Source organism: Nyctibius grandis, chromosome 11, assembly GCF_013368605.1.
Source record: "Nyctibius grandis isolate bNycGra1 chromosome 11, bNycGra1.pri, whole genome shotgun sequence".
Classification (NCBI taxonomy): Eukaryota; Metazoa; Chordata; class Aves; order Nyctibiiformes; family Nyctibiidae; genus Nyctibius; species Nyctibius grandis.
The window spans coordinates 13,955,267-13,981,134 of record NC_090668.1 but is presented as its reverse complement, the minus strand read 5'-3'; the positions used below and the strand labels follow the sequence as shown (position 1 = coordinate 13,981,134).

The window sequence follows — 25,868 nt, the reverse complement described above, 5'->3', positions numbered from 1 at the left end:
CATGGCACAGAAGACAATGTTTTAGCAAAGTACAAATCTTATTTCAGTAACAATATGTGGTGACAAAATATCCCAACATAAGTGGGTTATGTCGAACAAAATATTTTCGAATACGCACAGCAGTTTCTGGCGTCCTGTTGGTATCAGGGTGTGTATTTATACAATCCTCAGATTTTAACCCACTCCCTTGGCAGTCAACACCAAGTCTTGCCATGAAGGTAGAGGGAACCTGTGTGATCATCTGGGGACTATGGCAGCACGCAGCTTATGAACAACCAACCAACCAAACAAACAAATCCAAAGCAAATCTTACAGTTGTATTTTTATTTGAACATTTTCCAGTGACAGCTATTAGGCTACAGTTTTTATGATGCATACATTTACTAAGTACAACATCAAACACTAGAAGAGATCAGAGCTCAGGTCATTCTGACAATGTTTTGGTTTTCATCTATGTACTGTAGTGGCATCAAGTGAAAACCTATGTTTAAAGGCTTTTATTTATCACATGAAGTATCAGCATCTTAAAAAAACAAGTGTATACTCAGAGTTTTTTTACGGTATTTGAAATGTGTTCAGTTTAGATCACAAATTACACAGACCTTCAAATTGCAAATGCTGGTGTTTCCAAGTTGGGAACAAATGTTACTGGCTATCAATCCACTTTTCAACACTGAAGTTGATCCTATTTTTTTCCTGTGGTAGATAGATTAATTGCATTTAACAGACTTAAGCACTGTCATGTTCCATCCCAGATTGAAGTCTGAGAAGCAATTTTTCAAAATTTGGATAGAAGATTGTGTCTAACACAGCAGAATAAAACAACCACTGGAATAAAAATACACCAAACTGAATGAGGTAATTATTGTGCAAAATCTCTAGAATAACTGTATATAATTCTAAGGGGTCATTGACAAGTATTTTTCCAGCATCCAATAAAATCTATCATAGCAATAGATAATAAATTAAAATATAAAAGATATGTCCACATTAAAAGAGCATAACAATGACTCAAAGGAAAAAAAATGTTGTTAAAATAATTCTGCATTATATTCCATGGTGAAAGAGATTAGTCCTAAGGTGAAAGATATATTATACACTGACACTAAAATTTTACTTCTGAAAAGTGCATGTAAAATACTGCCATGTAAAATGTTAGATGAATTACCAATTACACATCTATTCCAACTTAAAAGTATTTTCCTTTAAAACATGTCAAGCAGCATATACTTTTAATGTGATATAAAAGTAATACCAGTCAAACCACTGAGTTTAAGGATAATACCTATGAATTACTAAACACTACTTTTTTTTAAGGAAACAAGATACAATAAGGCTTTTTACAGGTAAACAAACTTAAAAAATAAACAAAAATACATTTAGGCATACATTTTAATACACTAATGCTTAAGTAGTGGATACATTTCCTGATCTACAGTATGAACATACTGTAGTGCCAATTTGTTTTTCAATAGGAGAAAAAATTTGTAGGTCAGCATGTTCTTATGTATTTTCTTTCCTAACCTTGTTACTGGATGTGAAAGCTTTCCCATTACATTCTCACAAGTACAGTACCCCTAACAGTCTGAAAACTACATTATACCTTATTTGGAGCCACTTAAGAGCAGCTGTAGTTTCAGAAATCAAGTAACGTTTGAAAAAAGAGTGTTTGGTATACCATGCACAGCAAAACAATCTAAAACATTTAGCAAAGATGATTCAAAACATTTATGCGATGCAGTGTTAGGTTCTTGGAAGTACTGGCATGGTCCATCTAACGTAATATGGGGCGTACACATTTGAAAATAAGATGACAGGAGCATCTTAAAATGATACAAAGTTTAGGCTGCCTTTACTACCGATTTTAGCAACCATATGAACAGTATGTCTACCTCTCAAGTAAAACACAACTGAAATGTTTCAGTCTGCTTAACAGCAATTCTTTTTGTGAGTTTGCAGGCAAACAGATTAGTACCAAATAGTCTAATAGTGTACTTCTAGATTATTTCTCAATATTTTAAAAGAAATTAATGTTAATGCTACGTTGCTAATTATTATAATACATAAAAAATATTGCACAATGCAATTGAGCAATGTGTGTGGCTTTTTTTACATGTATATTTGAGCCATACACCACAAACTACCTGTTTTAAAGTTCAGAATTGGAACCTTAAGCAAGGCTTCTGCACTTACGTTGCACATCCTGAAATGTGAATTCTATACAGTAGACCCAAGAGGTGTGAGACAGAAAAATCTTTCCAGTAAGATGTGCAATATCCAAAATAACTCAGTTTCTCATTATGCACTCTGGATCTCCAACCATTAAATCAGCATGAATCATAGTCATAAAGGGTCATCAGACATTGGAAGGGGCTGCCCAGGGAGGTGGTGGAGTCACCATCTCTGGATGTGTTTAAGAAAAGACTGGACATGGCACTTAGTGCCATGGTCTAGTTGACATGGTGGTGTCAGGGCAACGGTTGGACTCGATGATCCCAGAGGTCTCTTCCAACCTGATTGATTCTGTGATTCTGTGATAGTCAAATGACAGGTAACCTACTTAACGTTCTTGCTAGTCAACTTTTCAAAGAATGAGAGCCTTGGGCTACTGCAGAAAGTTTCCTCTCAAATTCCAGTATGAAAGAATACTTCTGTTTTTTTTTAAGTGGCAACAAAACAAGAGGTTATACTCAAAATACACACTGTCATCTCTGGGGTCTACAAACAAAGAAGAACATTAGACAGACTACAACATCTAAATAAATACTAAATTAATTATTGAATTCTGATAATTTGCTTCAAGATTCTGTATTTTTATCTAACTACTTTTAAAAATAACTAAACATGTAATTTCCAGTGTGCTACTTGTGCTTAGTTACCATTTTCCTCTACAGGTGTTATTTGATACCATTTGCAAAAATCCAGTTAAAATAACAGACTGCATCAGACTGTAAATAAGGTTGACAACAAAAAAAGAAATATCTTATTTTTAGTGCCTAGTATGATACTGTCAAACATTTAAAAGAACACAATATGCAGCAGCAATTTAGTATGCTTGGTAAACCACAGTACTAACAAATGAACACCTAAGTTACAGCATATAGTGAGCTATAAGACTTATCATTAGAATTTATGTCAAAGTGACACAAATAAGGAAGTGGCTTAAGAAATCATTTTATATTTTATATATTGCCAGTTTGTGTTTCTCCATTCCAGTTTTTAAAAATTAAATGTAACAGGCTCCCAAGTGACTGTGTATTCTACTACAAAATGCCTTACTTTCAAGTCTTCTGTATTCAGGACTGTGACTGTCCCTGTTGGTCCCTGCCTATGAGAAGATTACATATGGAGTTTAATTTACACTATTTAAATATGTTACTAAAGATCTAAAAATGTCTCTAGACAGCTGAAGACATAAATTTTGTCCAAGCCTGATTTCCATATTCTGGAAACGTATGAATCAGTGATGTCCTCATAAATGCAATGACTGAAAACAAATGCACATCTTTCTACTAGCCTTCCATCTGTGGTGCTGTTATGTAGTTTTCCAGCTACTTTTACTACAGGTTCAGAAAATGTGTTTTCAGGGGCTCACTATGTTTTAACAGGAAAGGTATCAGGCAACTGATTCTCCGTCTAACACTGATGGTACATCCTTGGGATCAGACACGTGATATGAAGCCCAGGCCCAAGCTGGCTGGGATCTGAATGGTTTCTAATGCGAGAGAGGATGGATTAAATGGAAAAGTAACAGGAAAGATGTGTTTAGCATCCATGAGCAACTGAGGAGAGTCCTTCCTGTCTCGCAGACGCATCTGCAAAGATAAAGAAGTGATTACATTAGCATTTAGCCACTTCATTGATAATAATCATCCTGCAAAGCAGTAGTATTTCATCTGTGCTTACAGACACACGTGTGTACAGGCACATGCTCTATGCTAACTTGAGCTGACATATTTGCAACAATAGTGCCATTAAACTGTAGTTACTTTCATCATTTTTGGTCCTGCATATCTTCCCCTTACAATGCAATCTGAAGATATTTAGATTCCCTGCAAAAGGAAGAATTTGCCCACTATCTGGTAACTGCATTTTTTCAGTAAGTGGAATTATAGTTTAATCTCTGCTCTACCTTCCCAATCTCCCTCATCCTGCTAGTAATGTAATTTGATTTCTAACAGACCAGAAAGATCATCTTTGTTTCTTTTATTTTGCTCTACTGGCTGCTTTTCTTTGGAGTTTTCAAAACGTTTCATTTCCATCAATATATATATAAAACTAGAAGGGCTAAATGAAGACCTTTGGAATGAACATAGGCCTCAGTTTTCAAAGCAGTTGGAAAGTTGTCTCATGTAGACACAGGTCTGACAAAAGTAAATTTGCATAAATAAATGTTACCACTTGAAAAGTTGGCGGTACAAGTGTGTTTACATACACAAAGACGTATAAGCACAAAAATCTCTCACCTTCCAAAAATCTCATACATACTGACAGGGAAACTAACATTTTCATGCAAGTCTGGAGGCAGCAATTTGTGATTGCTTAAAATTTTAAGGCTGACATGACCTTTTCAACATAGCTAAAAAATGATAGATAAAAAGCCTCGCTTACTTCCGATTCCTGAATGTCTTTCAGGACACAAGCTATTCTGGCTCATCAGAAGGTTTCTTAGAAATAGTCAAACGATTTTTGATGAAAAGATATAGCCATACCTGTATTGTACGTATAAACGATACCAAGACTCGCTCTTCAAACTCATTAACTGGAGTATACAAATTCAGAACTTTTACAATCTGTGAAGAAGAACAACCCTTCTTAGGTTCATTTTACTGATGAAACAACATGGTTACTAATAATATACTTTTTAAATTAGCTATTTTAAAAAGATAATTGTTTACAAGTATTTGTGATTTTTTGCTTTAATGATTCATACAGAATTCCATCACCTGCTTAATACTGTGTTATACAACTGCTGCCTTCACAATATCTGTTCTTTGGAGGTAGAAACTCTAAGTTTCTACATGTGTGTGGAAAATACCAAACTATAGAAAAAATCAGATGATAAGTAACTGATTGTGTTCCTACAACCCCTGGAAACGTGCTGTATTTCTCAGCCTAATTTTGACCCTATAATTATGACCTTCCATTCAGAGAGTCTTATGACCTCACTGCTTTTCAAGAGAGTGAGCTATTTCTGTGAAAACAGGGCTAAAACCACCAAAGGGAACAACTGCATCACAAAGACTTTAAATAATATGGGTTAAACTTGTAAAACTTATAAACAATTCTCTTTGTTTTTTTACACTATTCTCTCTTAAAAAAAACACACCACTTTTAAACAAAGTTAAAACACTTGAAGCATGTAGAATTCTAACTTCTTATTTCAGTACAAAACTAACAGATTTTCCAGCAATGTGAATTACTAAATCAAAATGGCTCCATCAATGCAACTGCTAGTGCTGACACCATTGTGAAACAAATGGAGAAATTTCTTCCTTTTCCTGATGGGAATGGTCAGTAATCCTCAAAGATGCTTGGATTCATTTAATCCTGTACAAGCCCTATGCAAATGTAGCACAGTTAAAAAAAAAAGTGCAACTTATCTGTACAAAATCTAAGCTTTCATAAATAGAAGTCCTCAGCTGTTTACTGAGATACGCTTGGTTCAGCCTTCTGAGGCTAATGGGTACAGTAACTTAACACTTTTGTTTGCAGACCCTGAGACAACAGCTCTGTGTGAATTGTCCATTAACTTAACTGGATACTAATTCTGATTGCAGAAAGATCATTTCCCCAGTGTCCCAGGCAGAGCTGTCTGGAGTAGAGAGACGACTCTGAGTGAAGAGTTTTCTCTAAGGATTTTCACAAACCGAGAGACTATGTGTAGGACTACACACGGCACAATCTATTGCGCTTCCTCTCATTTGTTCAAAACTTATCTTGAACATCAGACCTCAAAAAGGTCTGGTCCTTTTTTTACCCCTCCAACTTAACCTGTTTTAGTTGTACTAGTGGAAAAATAAGTAAGAAATCTTTGATCCATGTGTGACAGCAGTGCAGGCAGGCATAGCAAACACCAACAGAGCAGAGAACTGCTCAAAAGTGACAGCAGAACAGACAATGAGAATTTGCTTACCTGGGCAGTAGTCAGTGCGTTGCACATCGAACAAATGGCTTCTGCATCTTCATCCGTTTTCTTTTTCACTTGCAACAACTGTGCAGCCTGGATGAGGGGTTCCAGTGTTTCTTTAGCCCCGCTATTCATCAAATTTTTATCACGTAGCCATTCTTCCAGTTGACTCACATTGTATCTGTACAAAGAGGCAAGAGTATCAAGACAATAATACTTGATTATGGCTAAAACAAAAGCATGTGCAATTTCTCTTTCCCAGTGTTTCTTCTTTGTCCTTACATGTTTTTCCTTCACACTTGTCATTTCTTGTAATTTTGTCTTCATACCGTTTCCTTCTGACTAAGTCAGGAAATTTTGAGTTTCAAAACAGAAACTATGGCCAAAGACTTCCACTAACTAGCTCTTCCCATTTGTTTCTGTTCCTATTAATTGCAGGAATGTAACGAGTATAAGAAGAAAGGCAAATGAGATTTTTCTCCATGCAAATGTACAGTGAGGCTTTTCAAGGTTACTTGAGGGACTGGAATGCCTTGGCTAAACTTTCTGGCATATGCCAGTAGAACGCATGAGACAACTAACGCCAAATGCAGGAATAGAACAAGATGGCTTTACCGCAGGATGCAGCAAACTACAGTGTGGATGAACACAACAGGTATCCGCTGCGCCACCAACATACACAGAACACAGCAGGCATGTTTGCTGTTCTCTAAAAGCTGAGAAAGCAACTACCAACATTTCACCTACAGTTCTGATTCCTACTTGATGATGAAATACTGTTGTCTCACTTCTACCACACTTCCTTGAAAGCCAAGTAGGATTTGGCCTAAGTTAACCAAGCTCTTTTTAACTGAACCTCACAAAATCAGTTTAACAGCATCCACAACTCTGTGTGCAGAAAAATAAATATTCAAAATGTATATGCTATTCCATCAAAATGATGTTCAGCAGTGTCAAGAGTTCACTAAGATTTCCAGCAGCACATTCAAGAAAAGTATAAAATGAGCTCTCCCACCTTATCTGCATTCCTTTACTCCACGAGCACATGTCCTTGCGCAGGAGAAGATTATTAAGCGTTACAGCCCCAACGATGTAGAACATCTGCTTGACAACCTGTTTGATCAGCTCTGGATCCATTCCGTGCTGACACATCACTGAATGGAAAGAGTTCAGCTGCCGAATAATGGAGTCCAAAGTGTAGGTTCCTTCATCAGCAATGCTGGATGTTCTCTTCCGCAGCCCCGTTGGTTTCACCCCTGAGACACCTTGGATAGTCTCATGCTCCAGCATTCCTGAAACTGCATTTGATTGACAACATTATCATAAGGATTGAAAATTGACAATATGCAAGCATACTGTGGAGGACAACAAAACAGTATTTACACAGAAAGAGCAGGCTGGGCTTTCTGCTAGCCACACTTCACCATGATTTCCAGTAATTCTGTGTCACGCTGTGTTCTGCAAAATCTAAACTTACAGGGTTTTTACAAAGATTCGAGCACGTGTGTTTGAAAGGAAGGTCTAACTCTAGCTCAGCAAAATACTTTTTTCCTCTGACAGTCATATGAGCAGTAGAGTCAGCAAACCAAGAGCTGTTCCATTCTTCTAAATGTTGTGATTGGAAAGCATAATGAAAATTTGTGTAAGAGTACTGTCTGACAAGAAAAATGAAAAGTACTTTTAATGAAAAGAATCTTTCTGAATGTGAGCTTCATCACTGCTAGCTATTTCATTGCTAATTGCTGTCCAGAATAACAGCCAACATTTTTCTCCATATTGATTTTAATTATGAGTTCTCATGTAATTAAAGTCTAATTTTTCCATGGGATATTTCCCAACAGACAGGGCAACAAATATCAGACTGTCCTAACAGTTTCGTCCTGTAAATGTGTGATTTATGACAAGCACGAATAAGGTAAATTAATTTATTCTGTCACTGCCAGAAGAATCACTCAGAGTTTAGTTTTTCCTCTAATCCAACCTGTCCAGTGTAGTCCTTGTCATCTACAAACAGAATACCACAAGAACTACAAGGTATAGTATATTACCACCATCTCAATTTTCCTTTTGGTACTACGGTGTGGAGTTTAAGGAATTCAGCTTTGCCTTACCAATCATTGGTTGCAGAATGTTTTCCAACACTCGGACAAGTTGTTGGTAGATCTGAATAGCCAAGTCACTCAGTACTTGTCTGTACTCAGCTAAATCAAAATTAGTGAGGCAGTGTTCATTTTGACGAGGTGTATTATGCTTCATAAACCCCTGAATTCATAAAATAACAGAAATGAATGCTTCAATGGAATACAAAAATACTAAACAAACCCAGTATTTATATTTTTTCATGCAACTGACAAATAATACTTTCAAAATAATAGTCACAGCCCCTCAAAACTTTAATTTGCAAGTTCTGATTGAGGCTAATGCTCGGATTTGCTTTTCAAATGTGATTTGTGCAACATCTGCTTCCTTGACTTGAAACTTCAAGTATCTGACACAGAAACAAACTCTGCCAACATTCTGGCAGGTAAGACCCTTCCCTTCCACTCCAGCATGGGCATCCTCACCTGGCCACATACAGCCAAAAGCCCAGTTAAGTTTGAAGAAGAAATTAGGCATGCCACAGCCTCCAGACGTAAACTGGTCTGCCATACTATGGTTAAAGGGCTTAATACAGCCTTTTTCATAGGAAGTACAGTGAATCATTACTAAACAACATGGTAGCAGCCAAATTCTTATACTTAATCTGAGTAGGCACTTTAGGGAGCACAATGTCATCTAGCCTCTGGACCCCCAGCCTGCAATAAAGGGAAGCTGGTTCAAATCTTTTCTCCCCATGCCTTCCACTGATTTCATCACCATCATTCCAAAAAGTGTGGCCATTTTAAGAGACTTTGACTAGATTTTGAGATATTACAGGAATTTGTTAATGAGTAGTGTTCACAATAGTATTGTAGAGCAAGAGAAAACATAGTAGGAGCACTGCTTACCTCCTCTCCGCTATATTGCTTCAAGCAGTGCAAAAAACGGCAGGTGTTAGATAGCCAGAAGGACACTGTTTCAAAGTCATCACCTCTTTTCTGAAGATAAAACAAACACATTTCAACAAAGACTGGTAGGAGGAATAAAATAATAAAATGTTAGATAAACAATTAAACACTGAATCGTAGCTACCCAGATTACGATTTGTGTATTTCAGTAACGTATTAGAAAAGCAAGGTTTTTGACAAAATACCATTAAGCACCCTCCCTGTTTTCTGTAATATTTTTCAAGAACGTTCAGAATATGGTTTCCTCCACAGATATGATCTTTCTGTGTTTTACAGACCCATCCTAACTGCTCTGTGCAGAAATCACAGGGCAACGTGACTATTCCCAAAGCATCCATTCTGTGGCACAGTGACTCTTGTGAAGAGCCCAGCAGGGAGGATGGGAATGATGCTGAGGCAGCAGGAGGAGCAGAGAACAGTTCAGTTTTGATGAATGTCACTTACATCATAACCATTTTGGCAGCCTGATATGGAAAACAAAACAAAACAACAAACCCTCCTCACCAAAGAACACAGAATCTAGTATATGTTGAGTAAATAAAATTTCTAGAGCTCTATAGCATGCACTCCTTTCACTTTAAAATTCTACGAATATCTAAGCTCCTGCAGGATTTTTTACTGAAGGTTTTTTCAAAACATGTAGCTTGATTAAATGCTTGGTTCTTGAGCACATCTGTCTTACTTAAAAACTAAAAAACTCCATGAAGCATGAAGCATATTTATGTCTTAATAAAGCCTTCAGGATACCCTTGGCTTAAACTCTCCTGGCCAAGGCAGTAACATATTATCATCAATGTAAGCTGTAGATGAAGCAAATGAACAAATCCGTGAACCAAAACTGCAAATGAAACATTTTAATTAAGTGTTCTGGAAAAGATTAACAAAGACTCACTATGCAAACTTTGACTACATCCAAAACTTTACAAGCATAGCTTCAGAGGAGGAAGACTATTCAAAATAAGAAGGTCGTAATTCTTTTTCCACTAATTCAAACCATCTATTGTATTATATGGATAAAATGCTATAACTGTAATTTGTTGCTTGTTAAGACAACCTTTTGTGACCTCAGTGGGAGGAGTTTACTGATCAGAAATCCAGAACCAATTCACTGAAAGCCTTTTCCTCACTCCTCTGACATAAAATCAAAAGCAAATTTTAAATTAATGTTTTTCTAAACCAAGCAGACTAACTAACCTTTAACACTTTTTTGATGCCATTGATAGTGGAAGTCAACAATGACCGCACTTTTTGGTCATCATTAAGGTAATCCGCATGGCGTACACACATGAACAAAATATATGCTGGTAGTCCTGGAATCAGGTTGACAGCTACCCCACGTGGTTTCAGCTCTTGGGAAAAACAAATGCACATTGTTTTGTTAAGTGTAAAGGCATTGGAAGATATTATATGAGGTAACCACAACCTCCCCAGTTAATAGTACATACGTATCTACATACGGCCAGTGAAAACTAAGAACAAAACTAAGAGCAGCATCTTTCTTGGTAAAATATCAGAATAGAATAAAAAACTATAACCACCTGCTAAAAAATACACAGACACATTAATATGTACTACACTCATCAGGAAGGACGATTAGATTACAATAGACATCTAGGAATTTTAGATAAACTGAGTGCTGTCAAAACCAAAATGAGCTATTCATTTCTTAATGCAAATTCTGTGTTCTTATCATTAATTTCTCAGAGTGTATGCGAGCAGAGGAGGCTGCAAATGAGAAAGATGCTTACCTAAAATAAGATTCTTGACTAGTTTTTGTTCATCCTCCTTCTTATATTCTAACATCCCTTGGAAGTCCTTTTCTTTCCGTGGAATATTAACTGGACGAATAGGCTCGTCAATGATTTGTCCAGGTGATATGTTCTCCATCTGGCCCACTTGAACAGGGAAATTAAAAGAAACTATGTAATATTTTCCAGTGAAACCAATGCATACCAGAGGAAACTATGACATTTCTAAGGAAGAACTCCAGCATATAGAACTAAGAAATGTTTTCTTTGGTTCAGGATAACAGTTGTCAACAAAACTCCCATTAAACAGAAGGATAAATTTTTGATAAATGCATCTTTGCGTGGCATTCTTCCTTTGAAGAAGAGTGGAAGTGTATGAATAGCATCCATTAATACAGACTTACTGCTGATTTCCTGGATTTTATCATATAAAAGCACAATGGTGAAGCGATGGCCATTAATCACTTAATCTCAGATTAATACTGCAAAGGTCACTGTTAATTGTTCTGCAAAACACCAGTATTTTCAAGCCTGATGTTTGTTGCCTATGGTGGTAGTTTTAACTCGACCAGCAGCCAAGCACCCACACTGGCTCCAGCAGGACAGAGGAGAGAAGAAAGAGCAAAAGTGAGAAAACTCATGGGTTGAGATAAAGATGGTTTAATAGGTGAAGGAAGGGGGCGGCGCAGGGGGGAGCAAAGCAAAGGCAATCACTCACGACCCCCGCAGTGGGACCGATGCCCAGCCAGCCTCCAAACAACAGCTACCTTGTATGCAAAAAAACCCTCTTCTGGCTCCTGACGTTAGGTGGTGTGGAATACGGAATATCACTTTGGCCAGTTCGGGTCAGCTGTCCTGGCTGTGTGCCCATGTGCCCTCCCACCCCACACCTTACTGAGGGGGCAGAGTGGGAAAAAAGAGAAAACCTTGAAGCTGTGCAAGCTCTGTTCAGCAACAGCCAAAACACCGGTGTGTTACCAACACTGTTTTAGCCACAAATCCAAAACACAGCATCATACAGGCTGCTATGAAGAAAGTTAACTCCATCCCAGCCAGACCTACTACACCTTTCTAAATTAATTAGGTAATAAACACAGACAAAACTATGTTTTCAGAAACATTTTCCCACTCCGTATTGAGTGGGAATGAATACTACTGTGTATGTAGCATATGAAATACTACTGTGATCTTGTCCACAGTAGTAACGAAACAATATTGAAAGACTTTTTAAAAACAAACTTAGTTTGAGTAACCTTACAAAAGGATGCATGAAATATCCACCTTCTTGCACACAGTGCCTCACGGTATCACATTTAACACCTACATTCCACCTGATTAGGTTGCATGCTTGTTTTTGAAAAGCAGAACTTGGTTTTATCTCATGAAAGCTACATCCTCTTCTCACAGCCTTCCTAGCTGCATGCAGTTACAAGCTGCTGCACATCCTGTAAGCGTGCTAAATGTGTGCACCTGTCCACTAGGATAGAAAATGCAGAAATCCAAACTGGAGCTCAAGGAGAGCTGCCACTAACTAAAGGATAATACACTCCTGTTAACCCAGGTTTAACTTGGTATCACTGTTCTTTTCAAACACTGAAAACTACACAGTCACTGATTTCAATCTTAGCACTCAATAAAACAACTCATTAGGCAGTAAGCGTATTTCTGGAAAAAGCAGATGACCATAGAAAGCTTCTGAAAGGTTAGGACTAGGATTATTTAAAAACAAATTCATACTTCAACTTTATAACATTATTAATTGCTTTTAGCAATTAAAATAACTTTACTTATGCAGAGATACAAGAAGCTCTCAGTCCTAAGATCCTAAGGGAACTCACTCTAACGCTCATAAAAATAAAATTAGCTTAGTCCATATCTCAGCATTCTCATATTCAAGTCTGGCCAGCAGCTCTGAAAGGAAACCTCAAGCAAAGAAAGACAGTCTCAGCATTTTTGGCTCCAGTGATATGGAAACTCACAAAGGAAAACTGGGGAAATTATTTCTGCCTGGTTCATATTTAGTATTGCTTTTTTCTTAACAAAACCAGATACTATCTTTGAGTACACAAACAGCCCAGGTGACATTCCTTTATGTTCAAATGGTTTCTGCCTTCAGAGAAACATCAATCTCCTTTACTCATCACTTCAAAATATGACAAATCTTCTGAAGGTTTATAAAGGAACTCACAGAGCTCTGAGCGTACCTCTGTTTCTGGAATCAATTAACAAGAGGCTAATGCTACTGAAGACCTCATGCCCACCCGACGACTAAGGCTGATGGCAATGGGATCACAAAAAGTAAACCAAAATCTTTCTCTTTCTCGCAAATTATAAAAGTACCTTCAAGTTCACCGATCTTCTTAGCAAATACTTTCAACTGTTTCTTTAACTTGCGAACAGTTTTGTCTTGCTTTTCAAGCTGCTCCATTAAATCCTGTAAATTAAAATGAGAGAAAGATTAAGATACGAGAAAAAACCCACAACGTGACAGAGACAAAAATCAGTGCTGTTAGAATTACAAGGCAGTGAGGAAAGCTGAACAGTGGTGCCATCCTCTGGCTGAGGTTTGCAAGCTGGTACGCTGCCTATAACACAAGCCAAGTATCGCAAATATTATGTGCAGCATGACAAAGGCAAAGCTCTTAGGCAGGTATATTCTGCAGACACTCAGAACTAGGTCAGTTCTTACGGCAGAAGACATTTTGCTGCAAACACATCTCCCTAATGCTTCCTCCCTGCCCTTCCAAATGCCTCACGGAAATAATTTTCTTTATTATTCAACAGCTAGCCTGTATTTCTGCATCATTTATTCATGCCTTCAGGACTGGCTCGTTATTCAGACCCATCCATTTTATAAGACAATAAAAGAGAGATCTGCAGAAAGACCATAACTTGCACTCAAACTTACCAAAATCAAACATCCAAACATACGACTTCTCTTGTGATGCTCTGCCATTTCCCTATTGCTTGCTGTCATCACATTTCCTTAGACTGAAACTGGGGTCTTACATCTTTTCATTCTGTACCTGACCAACACCTAGCACCTAAAAGTCCTACTCTTGCAATAAAGCTGTATTTTTCTTTCAAAGGAGCACTCCCCAGAAATCTATCTTTGAATAATGCTGTGACCTATGGTAGTGCATTCATAAAATAATCATCTAATCAAAAAAGGGGAAGTCTTTCTAAAGGAAGCAAAACTTCAAGCTCAAAAAACCTGAAAGCCATTCCAGGTTAAGGGTTTGAAAGCAGCTTAAAAGAAAAACGCTCTTTCGTAAGCGTGATTCTTCATGGCGCTGGTAAGAAAATAAGGGACCGTGAGCTCCTTGCACCATAAGCATCATCTGGGAAACTACACCTCCCCTAAAGTATTGAAAAGTATTAGTGCAGTATTTGCAACAACTTAGAATTAACACAAAATTGCTCTTAATCAAGTAGCAAAGACTTTACAAGCTAATATAATACACTTGAGCAGTAAGATAATTACGCCTGTTGAAAGAACAGAATCAAGGCCATGCTTCACATTCAAAGCAGTGTTCAATTTTACAACAGAAATCCTGTTAATAACACAATATACTTATTGCCAAATATAACAATTTCTCCTACAATTAATAAAAAAAAGTACATGTAAGTCCAACAGACTGTTTTGAATGTATCAGTGAAGGGATATGATTTCTGAACAACAAATATGTGAGGAGGAATAAAGTTCCTTCTATGGCTCCTCTAAACAAATCGAACAGATTTCACATCTCATGAAGATTCAGAATCTCACAAATTATATTCTTTCAAGCTTATGTATGGTGCTATCTCAATTTGTTATTTTTAATTTTTAAGGAAATATTAGTTCAAATTTTACCCTTCATATTTTGCATTTTTGAAAAATATTAAAAGGTTATGTATTTTGATTCTGATAGATTTATTCATTCTAGATGTCAGCACTGTAAAGAGATCTATGAAAAAATTCAGGCTATGACTGGACTGCAGGTATTATTCACCTTGATAAGGATCTGTATTAACAGGCCTCTATTTTGCTGAACTGAATTTAAATGTATCAAAGTTTTAAAGCAAAGAGTGGTTCTGAAAATTGAGCAAGTTTTGCATCATGTACCTCTTTTTCAGGGCAGTATTAAGTAGTATTCAAAAAGAAACTGCTTTGCTCATAGTGCAAGAGACTTGTATTAGTAACAAAACTGTGCATCAAAAAGAGACACAGATTACACAGAGGACACTAAGACTAACAAAAAAAGCAGTGAGGGAAGTAATTGGCATCGTGAAGCTCTCTGCAGGGGATTTCCTTTGAAAGGGGGAAAGGGAGGCAGCCTGCTTTTCAATTAGTGCTCCAGAAATAGCGAACGAGACAACAGAGAAAGAGGATTCACGTGATCTACATACAATCATCCGTTTGTAAAGTGAAATCCGGTACGATTGATACTTCTTGGGATCATCTGCATACAACTCCTCATAAAACTGTAAAAATAGGTACAGGATTGGTTTTCCCTCTCCCTTTGAGACACTGATACTTCAGTAAGCACTATATAAATTAAATCAGATTAAAATAAGATCAAGAATCTCTAATTTTTAGGTAATGTAGTCCTTAGTTGTGGTGTTCACGCCAGCCTCTCCCACAGAGAAGCTGATGTAGATGAGTTGAACAGTCCGATCTTTTAAAAATGGGCAGTACTAATGCTGCGAAAGTCTGGAATATAACCTTTGTGAGAGCCTAGACAGGTCATTTTCTTATGCTAATCAAGATGGGATTGCAGTGAATACTGCAATTCTAATATCCCATCTGGAAAGCCTGTAAATTATTTCCACTCTAGGGCTAGGAGTGGAAAAGAAGCACATACCTGACTTGGAGTGGACTTGCAATACTCAAACATAAGAAGTGAAATACTAAGGAATGAGTCTATATTTAACAAGTAAAATTGCATTCACTGTATTTGAAAATAAAGAGGACTCCTCTCAGATGTAATTACATGACTGTGTGTTGTCTTGGGAACACAGAATGTGATGAGTAGGTATTTTGGGGGACAAAATAGGCTAAAAATCATAACACATGACTAAGCAGCAGGAGGGAGCTGTCAGTGACAGAAACATTCGCCATTTACCTTTGCCAGTGAGACAGCTGCTGCTGAGGCAAACGTAATATACTTTCAACATCTATTGCTGTTTTCCAACATCTATTAGCTGAATTATCTGATGCTTTCCTCAAAACCTTTGGTACTAAGACAAGAGCCCAACAATGATAACTTCTGTAACATACATAAGCAGGAAAGACTACACCTTGGCTTGTGTAGAGGAAGCAATGACACTCAGAGCTAGACTGCTCTTCATGAAGTCGCATGGTTCCCTTTACCAATAAATAGCGCTAAGTCAATGATATTCCAACACAGGCCTCTTTGTAAAATTTCCCCAGAAATGAACTAGCCTGCACATGATGAACATACTCCTTTGCAGGGGAAGGTAAGGAGTTTCACCCCATCTTTCCTTCATACAAAACTGTTGTGCAGTGAACAAGGAAGATCTATTACTAGCTAAGCGCCTTCTAACCAAGTCTCTTTTTCTGAAACTATTTCTTTCTTCAAAACACACTGAATAGCCAGAACTCATAACACTGTGGATTATTTGTGTAGCTTCAGGCAGCGAGAAGGGAAATGGGAAGAAAAGTGACATTAAATAATTGCAGAACTACATCAGAGTTTTTCAAGAAAATAAACAAACAAATATATTACAGAGGAAACACCACTACTTGGCACTAATATTTTTATGAGTTCCCTGGATATCAATCATTCTGTTTAGTGATGATTAAACTCATCAGTTGAAAGCTGGGATCCACAAGCTTTCTCCATGCCACAAGCTTCAAACAAATTCCCTGGAATATTATTACTCCATCAGCAATCATAAGACTCTCTTCCCCCATCAGCTTACCTACAAAAAAAATACCGCACTCACGCAATTTTTTGCAGGAGGTTGCCATCTGAGAACTGTAAGGACTTACGGGCGCAGCAAGTCCGTAAGCCGCCTATTCTGCTCCTGCAGCATCATTTCCCTTACCAAGTTCTCATTCGTCAGCCGGGTGATCTCGTGCTGCAGACTGGCTTCAATGCGGGCCTCTGGAGGCAGCTGCAGATTCTGTGCTAGGAGCTGCTGCTGGCGATTGTTTTCTTCCTTCAGACTTTGGATCTCACCTCGCAGTGATTCCAGTTCATTCTCGTGGCTCTTCTTCTGCGACTGAAGCTGAGACTCCAGCAGCCTGAAGAAGTTGAGCAACAAGTTGTGTGAATACACTTAGAAAGCTACAGCCCAAATTCTCAGAGGGAGTGTAAAGCTTTAGCTGCTGCTCAGGAACAATTAGCCATGGCTTGCAAAGGAAAATGAAAAGGGCAGAGTACTCTTTAAACCCTTCAGTATGCCTTCTAATTAAATTAAGCTTGCATGATCAAAAAGTGGACGGACACTAATTGTGACACTGCTTTGCATTTCCTTTGTGACTGAACACATACTGTGTGTGGTGCCACTGAGAACATGTGGCAATAAATGTATTGCTAAGTCTTCACAGATTGTCACTGCTTTTAAGGGGGCTTCAAAGAGGTTTTACCTCTAACCAAATCAAACAGACTGTGTAAGGTGAAGAAGACACCGTGTTCGCTTAAGCTAGAACCCTGGTATTAACACAGGAAAATCTTTTTATCATTAACTCTGTTCAGTCAGAAAACATTTAATTGCAAATGCACATAAATAATCTTTATTTTTACATTAAAACCAACATTTTGCAGAGGGCTGTCATTAGTGCAGGAAAGGTTAACAACACAACCAAACTCAGGACTGGGATCTGGGAGAAATATTTTATCCTCACCACTGACTCGCTCTTTCCCCTTGGGTACTTCATGTCTCAAATTCTTCTCATGTAAAATGGGGATAACACATACCAGCCTCCTCCCGAGCAGTGCTGTGGGGATCTACTCCTGTGTGCAAGGCACTGTCCAAGTGCTCTGACTCATCATCTCGTACATACGCACACACAGGAAACAACATTACTACTGACTGCTAGTGTTCAATTAGACAATCTTTCAGGGTTTAAATATGCATAAGGCAGGCACATTTATTAGTAACTAGACTGATCAAGCACGCAAGGGCAAATAGTCATTTACCTGCACTGCTCTGCCATTTAATATAAAGCTTCTTGTCTCTACAGTGCTAGGACAAGAAATGAGTGGCACAGAGCAAACACTCGTACCCTGCTCTGCAGAACACTTGCTCTAAGCTAGATCTTCGCAGGTTTACAGAACAATGTTAGGTGTAGAGTTTGTTAGCACAAGAAAAGGAAAGACTTGGGTTAGTAGCATTCATTGCAAAATACCTCCTTCTGTTGTTACTGCTACCAAACCTGTACATCAAAGATCAGCACTCCTGATCTATTGAATTAGTTGCCAGTGCAGGACTAGGAACCATTTTGGAAGTTTGGGACACGTGTACGGATACGGGGCCCAGCCGTGCACACAGGGCCAGAACGGCATTTCCTAACGAGGCGAGTCTCGCCCATTCCATGAGCAGCATGCAGTCCTTGCAGAGACTGCAGTGATTGCCCTGAGGCTTGAACGGCGCCACGATGAACTACAGATTGCTTCTGTTCGTTGGTTATTTTGTGTCTTACATTTTGAATCTGGCACAGAGAGATGTGGGAAAAGAATGTTCAATTTACTGAACTTGTCGCAACAAGGAGAGTAAGACCCACAACTATGTGAAAGTTAAAAGTACGCTGAAGCCATTCAAACAATAGTTTTATAATTACTAAAATGATTGTACTTCTTTAGGCTGAAAAACTGTCAGTGACATTATTTTTGATATCCAACAAAAAGGCAGACAAATAATACACAGATACAAATATTTTCCAGTTGTGGAGCTTCTGGTATTTTACTGTCTATTTTTGTGCAAGTATTCTTATGAATTATGTATTAGCTGTTGTTGCCACCATCTTAACTTTTTAAATGATATAAGTTGACAAATAGAAAGGTTTGGGGTCTAAGTTTGAGGAAACTCTTTAATTTGTGATGAATATTTTTTCTAACTGTTAAAGCAATAGAAATACTGTAGATAAAGCAAACCCATAGCAAGGGGCACAGTTAGCTAGAAGAGAAGATGCAAATGAAGAAAAAAAAACCAATCTGAGAAGTCTGGTAACCTGTTGGCTTGTTTTAACCCTTCATAAACCAGCCAAAGTTCTCCATCCTCATTCAGCATATGATAGTCCTGGGGAGATTGCCTTTCAAGAAAAGTGTTTAAAAAAAATACAAGAGAGATACGTGATGGTGATGAGATGACATGTCAAGGATGTTACACACTAAATTACAGTTACTATAAAAGAGAAACAAACAATGCTCTAAAACAACTTCACAAATTACTTCTCTTGTTTATACGTATTTCTCCTTAATGACGAAATTCAGTTCTCGGTGTTAGCCCAACTGGTTCCAGCATTTCATGCTGTTACAATAAATGTATTATGACAGACTATTGTGACAACTACTGGACAAAAGGTAAATAACGAGCATGGGGAATGGCACCCAGTTTGAGCAATGTAGCAATTAAAGGCTAAGACTATGTAAATCCAGGAAGCTTGATTTTGCATTTCCTCATTGTTTCCTAATCCTTTCAAATATTGCATACAGCAATTTTACTAATCAAATCAAATTATAAACCCAGCTACAGGTGTTCTCTAAGTATCTAGACTTACATGGATGCAACTTACTGAATGTGATATACGCAGTGTGTCACAGCAGACCCCAACTGATTGTAGATTAAAGAAAGAGAACTTGTACCTGTTTGTTTCCTTCAGTCCAATATACGCCTGTGCTATTTCTCCTTTGTCTTTCATCTTTTGTACATCCTCCAAGAGGATTGTAGAATCTGTCATGGTATTCTGGAAAAAGAATGATGATTTCCAGAGTAAATTTAACAACATAATTGTTCTTTGAATCCATGTTTTCATCACTTTACCCATGTGAAACACTAATCCTTGAGTAGCCACATTAAAATCAGTGGGGATACCTGAGCAGGAGGTTGGCCCATAATTTCTATGTCCATTTGGTGTATTTTTAAAACGAAAGCATGCAACATGGTCAAATATCAGTATATCTAATAAGCAGGTACATATGTTAAACTCTTTTCATTTGTTCATCATGTAAATAGAACAAAATAAATTTCATGAAATGATGAATTTGCATTTAATTTCAAATTACCAGGAACAGCTGCTAATACTGAAACTGAAGAAGCATTATTTTGCAAGTTTAATTCTATTAATATTTGTTAAACACAGCATTACATGTAGTCTCGCAAATCTCATAAATAAGGTCCATTCCTCACTTCATATATTTTAAGTAGTTTGGCAAAGCAGGAAATAATTTACAAGGGCTTGAGATTTTTTAAGTTAGATATCATCATAATACTATTTTGTTTCAGTTTTGCATGTTTCCTATGGCGCTTTTGCTTTTTCTTCAAATACAACTTTTCTTCAAATAAAACTTGAAATATTTAACAGATGTTTACAGTCACCTCGGCCAGTCTGATCTGAGTCACTGCTGCGGATAATTACAGTGGAACCACAGGACTCTAATGAACATAAGAGATGGAATTCTGACTTTTCTTTTTGACTTTCAAAACAATCAAATGCTATTTTCCGGAGTAGAATTTTGCAAAGTATTTACAATAACATCTTTGTGGACATAAATTTTGCAGCCTAGGTCTCTATGCCTGGTACGATTCGTGTTATCTAATACGAAAACCAGTAAAATATATAAGCTCCTCAAAGATTTATTCCCAACATCCTTATGTGAGCTTTGTGATTTTTCTACTATTATTTTATTACACAGTAAAACTGCTGTATCTCACCTGCCATTCTATCAAGCTTCAGCAGTCTGACCACATTTATTATTTTTGTGCTGATGGAAAGAAATGCTAATTACTTTTATATCTCCAAGAATACCCTGCCTGCTGTAGTTGTACTATTTGAATTAACAGCCTTCATTTAGAGTCAGTTCAGTTTCTTATACTCTTAAATACTATGTGTCCAACTATATTTTCTAATCAAACATTCAGCAAATCCTATCTAGTATTTAGAGATCACAACACGAGTCCTCGATGTTTGCTGTATGATGAGGATAACAAACACTATAAAGTAAGGTAGTTCTTCATACCAGACTTTTTTCTGTGAAATTTATGGATTTTGCAAGTTAACAGAGATCTGATTCCTGGATCAGAGTGCTGCTCTTACTCTGCTAACACACTCTGCAAGACACATTGATTGAGCTGACTAGACCAATTTCTGAATCTTTCCTTTCATGTTAAGGTTACCATAAACCAACAGTTCAAAATTGTTAAATCTGCTTTTGAAGTTTTGAAGTAACTTTTTGCTTTGCATGGAGCAGGAAGATGAGGATGCGGGGGGCATAGGATAATGAGAAGAGTTTTTCAATAACAGCAAAGTAAAGCGCAAGAACAACTTCAAATACATGTAGGTTACTTATGAGAGGCAGGGAAATGACAGCTCAAGTATTGCTGAGGTTTGTTTAGCATTTAAGAGTTCTGATTTATAACTGTAGAATAAAACGTGTACCTTATCCTCCTGGCAATCAAATTGGAAGGCAAGAAAGAAGAAAAACAAATCATTAAAAATAAAAAAATCTCTGTGCTGCAGCTGTCCAACGTAACAGGCAGAAGCTATCTGCAAACTGGCTGTTAGCCATCCCACAGGTCACCTTCGTATTTCCCTTATACTCATAACTGCTGTAAAAACAATACTTGTATTCCACTATTGCTGAGAGTAAGTTATTCAAGGATTTACTATTCATGTATTTATTTACAATGTTCTAAATATTGTAGAAAGCTAGTTTTGTTTTCTTTATAATTAATCATTTAAAACAAGATACGTACACCTTCAGGCACCACAGACTTTCAACTTATTTAGGACAAATGTAAACATAACTTTGCAGCAGCAAAGGAAAGATGACATATCTGTTCATTCCTTGCTGCGGTTATGAAACACTAGATAGCTCAGTTCAATGGGAATTACTAGTTCCTAGATTTACATGTTACCTTTTCAGATTGAAAAACACTTATTTTCAAAGCTATTACTTCCCTAATTATCTCACCAGAATTAGAGCTTTTTAGAAGATGTGCATTTCAGTGGTTGTAATCTACCGTTCTCAACAAAACCACATAGCACCTATCAAGCGATAATATGGAATTTACATATCTTCATAGGTCATCGTTATGAAATGTTATTTATTTGCAAGCATCTATGACCTCACATAGATTTAGAAGAAATTGTTCCTCGTACCTCCTACTGAACTATTAATTAAAAAGAACTCCTGAGAACTATTATAAATTTTCCAGTCAAACTATATACTCATTAGAGAAATGATACTGCTTCAAATGAGAATTGTTTCTGTATTGTTAAAGGAGTCTGGGGAGATCCTGGCCAGACCATTGGTACCTGCCAGCCTAGTGTGATCAGTATTGTATCTTTACATGAATGCTGGTAGACAAACCCAAAATTGGTTTATTAATAGGATCTCCCAATTGGGACTGCTGCAATTTGTGCACTAACAATGGATCACACTTAGAAAGGCTTTCAAACCTAGACCATTTTATTCTGCCTTTTCAAGTACATTGTTAAATTACATAAAGCACATCAGTGATGCAATGTAACTTTACTACACAGTGCATCTGCTGACTATTACTTACCTTGGGTTGAATAGCCTCTTTCTGGCTAACAAGCTGAGACCTCAGGATGAGGACTTCTTCCTTGCGTACTTCAAGCTCTTCACTTACTGAAGTCAGCTGATCCAGGAGGACTCTATATGCAGGGGCCCCAGGAGCAGTTACCTCTGGAGATCGCGTTTCTGTGAGGGCCTTCTGCAGCTCATTCAACTCATTCTTCAGTTTTTTATTCTCAGATTCAAGTTCTTGACGCTGCAAGAAATAGGGACAATTCCGTCACCAGCAGCATTCCAACATGCCTATAACCCACAGGTCAAAATGATGAGTACCCGCAACAGATCAATCAATCTCTCCCATATCCCTGGCCTCTTGACTACAGTGAATAGTGCCTGGGAGGATTTCACTAATGGGGCTAACCTTTTGTCTGAAGTGCAAAATCAGAATACATATACACAAATCACACAGATTTGATGGGAAAAAAAATTACCAATCTTTTTCTCCTCTTATTCTCCCTTTAACAAAAAAAAAAAACCAAAACCCACAAAACTTCACAACAAATACCGGTCAGCAGGCTAAGAAGATTCTGTATCATTCAGTGATATTAGGAAGTATTTTTAGTTTTAGTGGCCTAAGGTCTGCATTAATTTAAATAATGTGTTTGGAGAAGAAGGCTACATTTATCACTGCATTTTTGCTCAAATTAACTTGCAAGCTGTACTAAGTGTTTCAACAGAGAACTCCCCTTGTTTTAGAGGATCTTTTTGTTTTGCAGCCCCAGCCACTTATTCTACACCTCAAAAAGGACAATCCTACAATAAAAGAATTCCTGGGGAATTTTTGTTCTAGTTTCTCCAGCTAATATTCTGAAACAGGAGGGCTGATGTAATTTTCTATGCCAGCACGTACAATTGGTGGCAACATTCTCACTGTAAAATAACAGAAACCTCCTTTTTAGAATTACCTTGAGCGACTCGTACTCCAACTCTGCACCTCTTATTGGAGGCCTTTCCTCCTCCTATGAAAGAATACAGACAAGTGTGAAAAATAAAAATCCAATCCTTTCTATTCTTTAATTTAGTTGAGGCAGGAAAAGGAAAGGGAGCTGGAATTATTTTCCTATAAAACTGGAAAACACTCATTCTGGTACTGCTGAGTGCTCTAGTTTGAATATTGCCATTGTCTGCTTTCATTTACTTATGAATTTATGACACATAATTGGTTAGTATAAATAAAATCATGTACAAATCACAGTACTGTCACTGGTAACGAAACAGAGCAGGATGAATGCCAGGATGCTCAAGAAATTCACTGGTGACAGAGTAATAAGAAACAATTGCAAGAACTGGTTTCATATTTTTGTAAGTACTTAAGGAGACCAAATCAGAGGAGAATTTCAAATAAAATCTGCTAAACATGTCTAATCCCAGTGCTTTGGCTCTGCATCCTGGTTGAAACACTTCTTATTCTGCCTAAAATGAACCATTAGTCATTCTCCCCATCATTTAAGTAGAATTTCTATATTTCTGTTCCTTAATAAAAACAGACCTTTTTGTTAAGCGAAGTCCCAAGCCCTCTGTGTTCCTGTTGACTTCCATCAGAGGATCTCAAGGACCTTGGAAAACTAAATAACCAATCCCTAGTACTAAGCACCAGGCATAAAACTTGTCGCTAAATAAAGCAAGGACTGGAGGAAGATAAAGATTTAGTACAAGCCAGTCAGCATTCACACAGCTACTATTTCACAAGAAGAGATACTCTGGCATCAGCATTTGATCAGCTAGACGGAGTCCACCTTAGCTTTAGCACGGAGAGCCTGTTCTTCCTTTCTGTCCAGTTCATCCTGCAGGGATTGCTTTTCTTGCTCCAGCTCCGTAACCCGTTTCTGCAGCTTGAGGAACAGAGACATATCCAATGGTGCCTTTTTCTCACTTGGTTCCTGCTTTAGAAAGAACAGAAGGAAGTCAAGAAGTATTCCCCTTCTACATCACAAGGAAGCACTACGGTGAGTAAAGACAGGAAACAGACTGGGGAAAGAGGGGAACACAGAAATGTTACTTGGTTCTGAGAGCTGACTATTGGCATCTAAAATATTTCATCAGCTGTCAAACGCTGTTTTAAAAAAGGATCTACTAGTATAAAACGTATCTAAGCCTAAAGCCTAGCAAAAGAAAGCACTAGAGACTATCTAGCAGACAGGAGGTCTATAATTAAGCATACCTTTTATTCTTACTTGTTTGGAGGGGGAAAGGAGAAAAAAAAGTCTGTGGTTAGACTCACCTGGAAACAACTGTAAAGAGAGACTTCTTTTTTTTTTAGTTTTAAATTATTTCTGCAGTAAGTTCTTCAGCTACAGAGAAATCTCTCTGCTGATTGTAGATTTACAGGTTAATTTAGTGCGACGTGACATAAATAGGTACCAGAAGACATATTTTATGCCTTTTTCCTTTTATTATTCCAATTACACAGCCTGTTGTGGGCCTAATCCACTAGCTTTCTCACTATTTTCTGGGCAAGGTCAGCATTTGTGCATCAGAAATTGTCCATAAGCCATTTTGTACTTTATGTAGCAAGAAGATCAAAGCATTTACTATGAAGTGCACCATAAAATTTCATAGCCTAGAAAAGGAACTAGAAAATTAATATTAATGACTGTAGCAGACAAGCAAGCACAGCCATTTCCACTTCATCTCCTTTTACTATTGAGAGGATGAGTCATAAACCACACCAACAGCTCAGGAAAAAGAAAACAGTCTTTGACTTTTCTGGTTTTACTGGTTCATATTGAGATGGACCCTATTTTTTAATGTGGTTTTGTATCATTGATCTAGATTGTTAGTCTAGAGTCAAACTGGAGTTTGAAATCTTAAGAGGTTAAACAAATAGAGATCTAATCTTCTCAGTGCTGCATTTATTCACGCTCTTGTGTGAGTTAATTTTTTTCATATATCCTAAAAACCAAAACTGGCTCTAGAACAGCAATTCAGTAAGCCTATCAGCCAAAGGAAAAGATGACATTTGGCCTGTATGTGAAATCCAATCACATGTAGTTGCACTGTCCTTTTCCTGATTATCCATGAAGGTAGGAGCATCTTTCTGAAACAATTATGCACGGTGAAAAATGTAAATGAGAAGCCAAATTATGAGAGTCCGCGTAGAATATGTGTCCGCATCAACGTGTCGGGGTATTTGCATCCACAGTAGAAAATAATTTTCTGTGGAGGCTTTCAAAAA

The 25,868-nt window shown here is 37.5% G+C and overlaps 1 protein-coding gene across 1 annotated transcript in view; it reads right to left on the bottom strand.

Moving 5' to 3' along the window:
• Positions 1-3,662: 3,662 nt before the first annotated feature.
• The window catches only part of MYO5A (myosin VA), a 98,422-nt gene continuing 76,216 nt past the window's right edge, over positions 3,663-25,868 (bottom strand). The window contains exons 26-42 of the mRNA XM_068410860.1: positions 24,430-24,573; positions 23,599-23,652; positions 22,662-22,889; positions 21,532-21,540; positions 19,739-19,839; positions 19,105-19,185; positions 16,977-17,175; positions 15,315-15,389; positions 13,266-13,359; positions 10,926-11,072; positions 10,372-10,526; positions 9,118-9,207; positions 8,242-8,392; positions 7,146-7,428; positions 6,137-6,311; positions 4,713-4,793; positions 3,663-3,815 (exon numbers count right to left, since the gene is read on the bottom strand). Of these exons, the coding sequence (XP_068266961.1) occupies positions 3,663-3,815; positions 4,713-4,793; positions 6,137-6,311; positions 7,146-7,428; positions 8,242-8,392; positions 9,118-9,207; positions 10,372-10,526; positions 10,926-11,072; positions 13,266-13,359; positions 15,315-15,389; positions 16,977-17,175; positions 19,105-19,185; positions 19,739-19,839; positions 21,532-21,540; positions 22,662-22,889; positions 23,599-23,652; positions 24,430-24,573 (2,220 nt within the window). The remainder of the gene's footprint in view (positions 3,816-4,712; positions 4,794-6,136; positions 6,312-7,145; positions 7,429-8,241; positions 8,393-9,117; positions 9,208-10,371; positions 10,527-10,925; positions 11,073-13,265; positions 13,360-15,314; positions 15,390-16,976; positions 17,176-19,104; positions 19,186-19,738; positions 19,840-21,531; positions 21,541-22,661; positions 22,890-23,598; positions 23,653-24,429; positions 24,574-25,868) is intronic.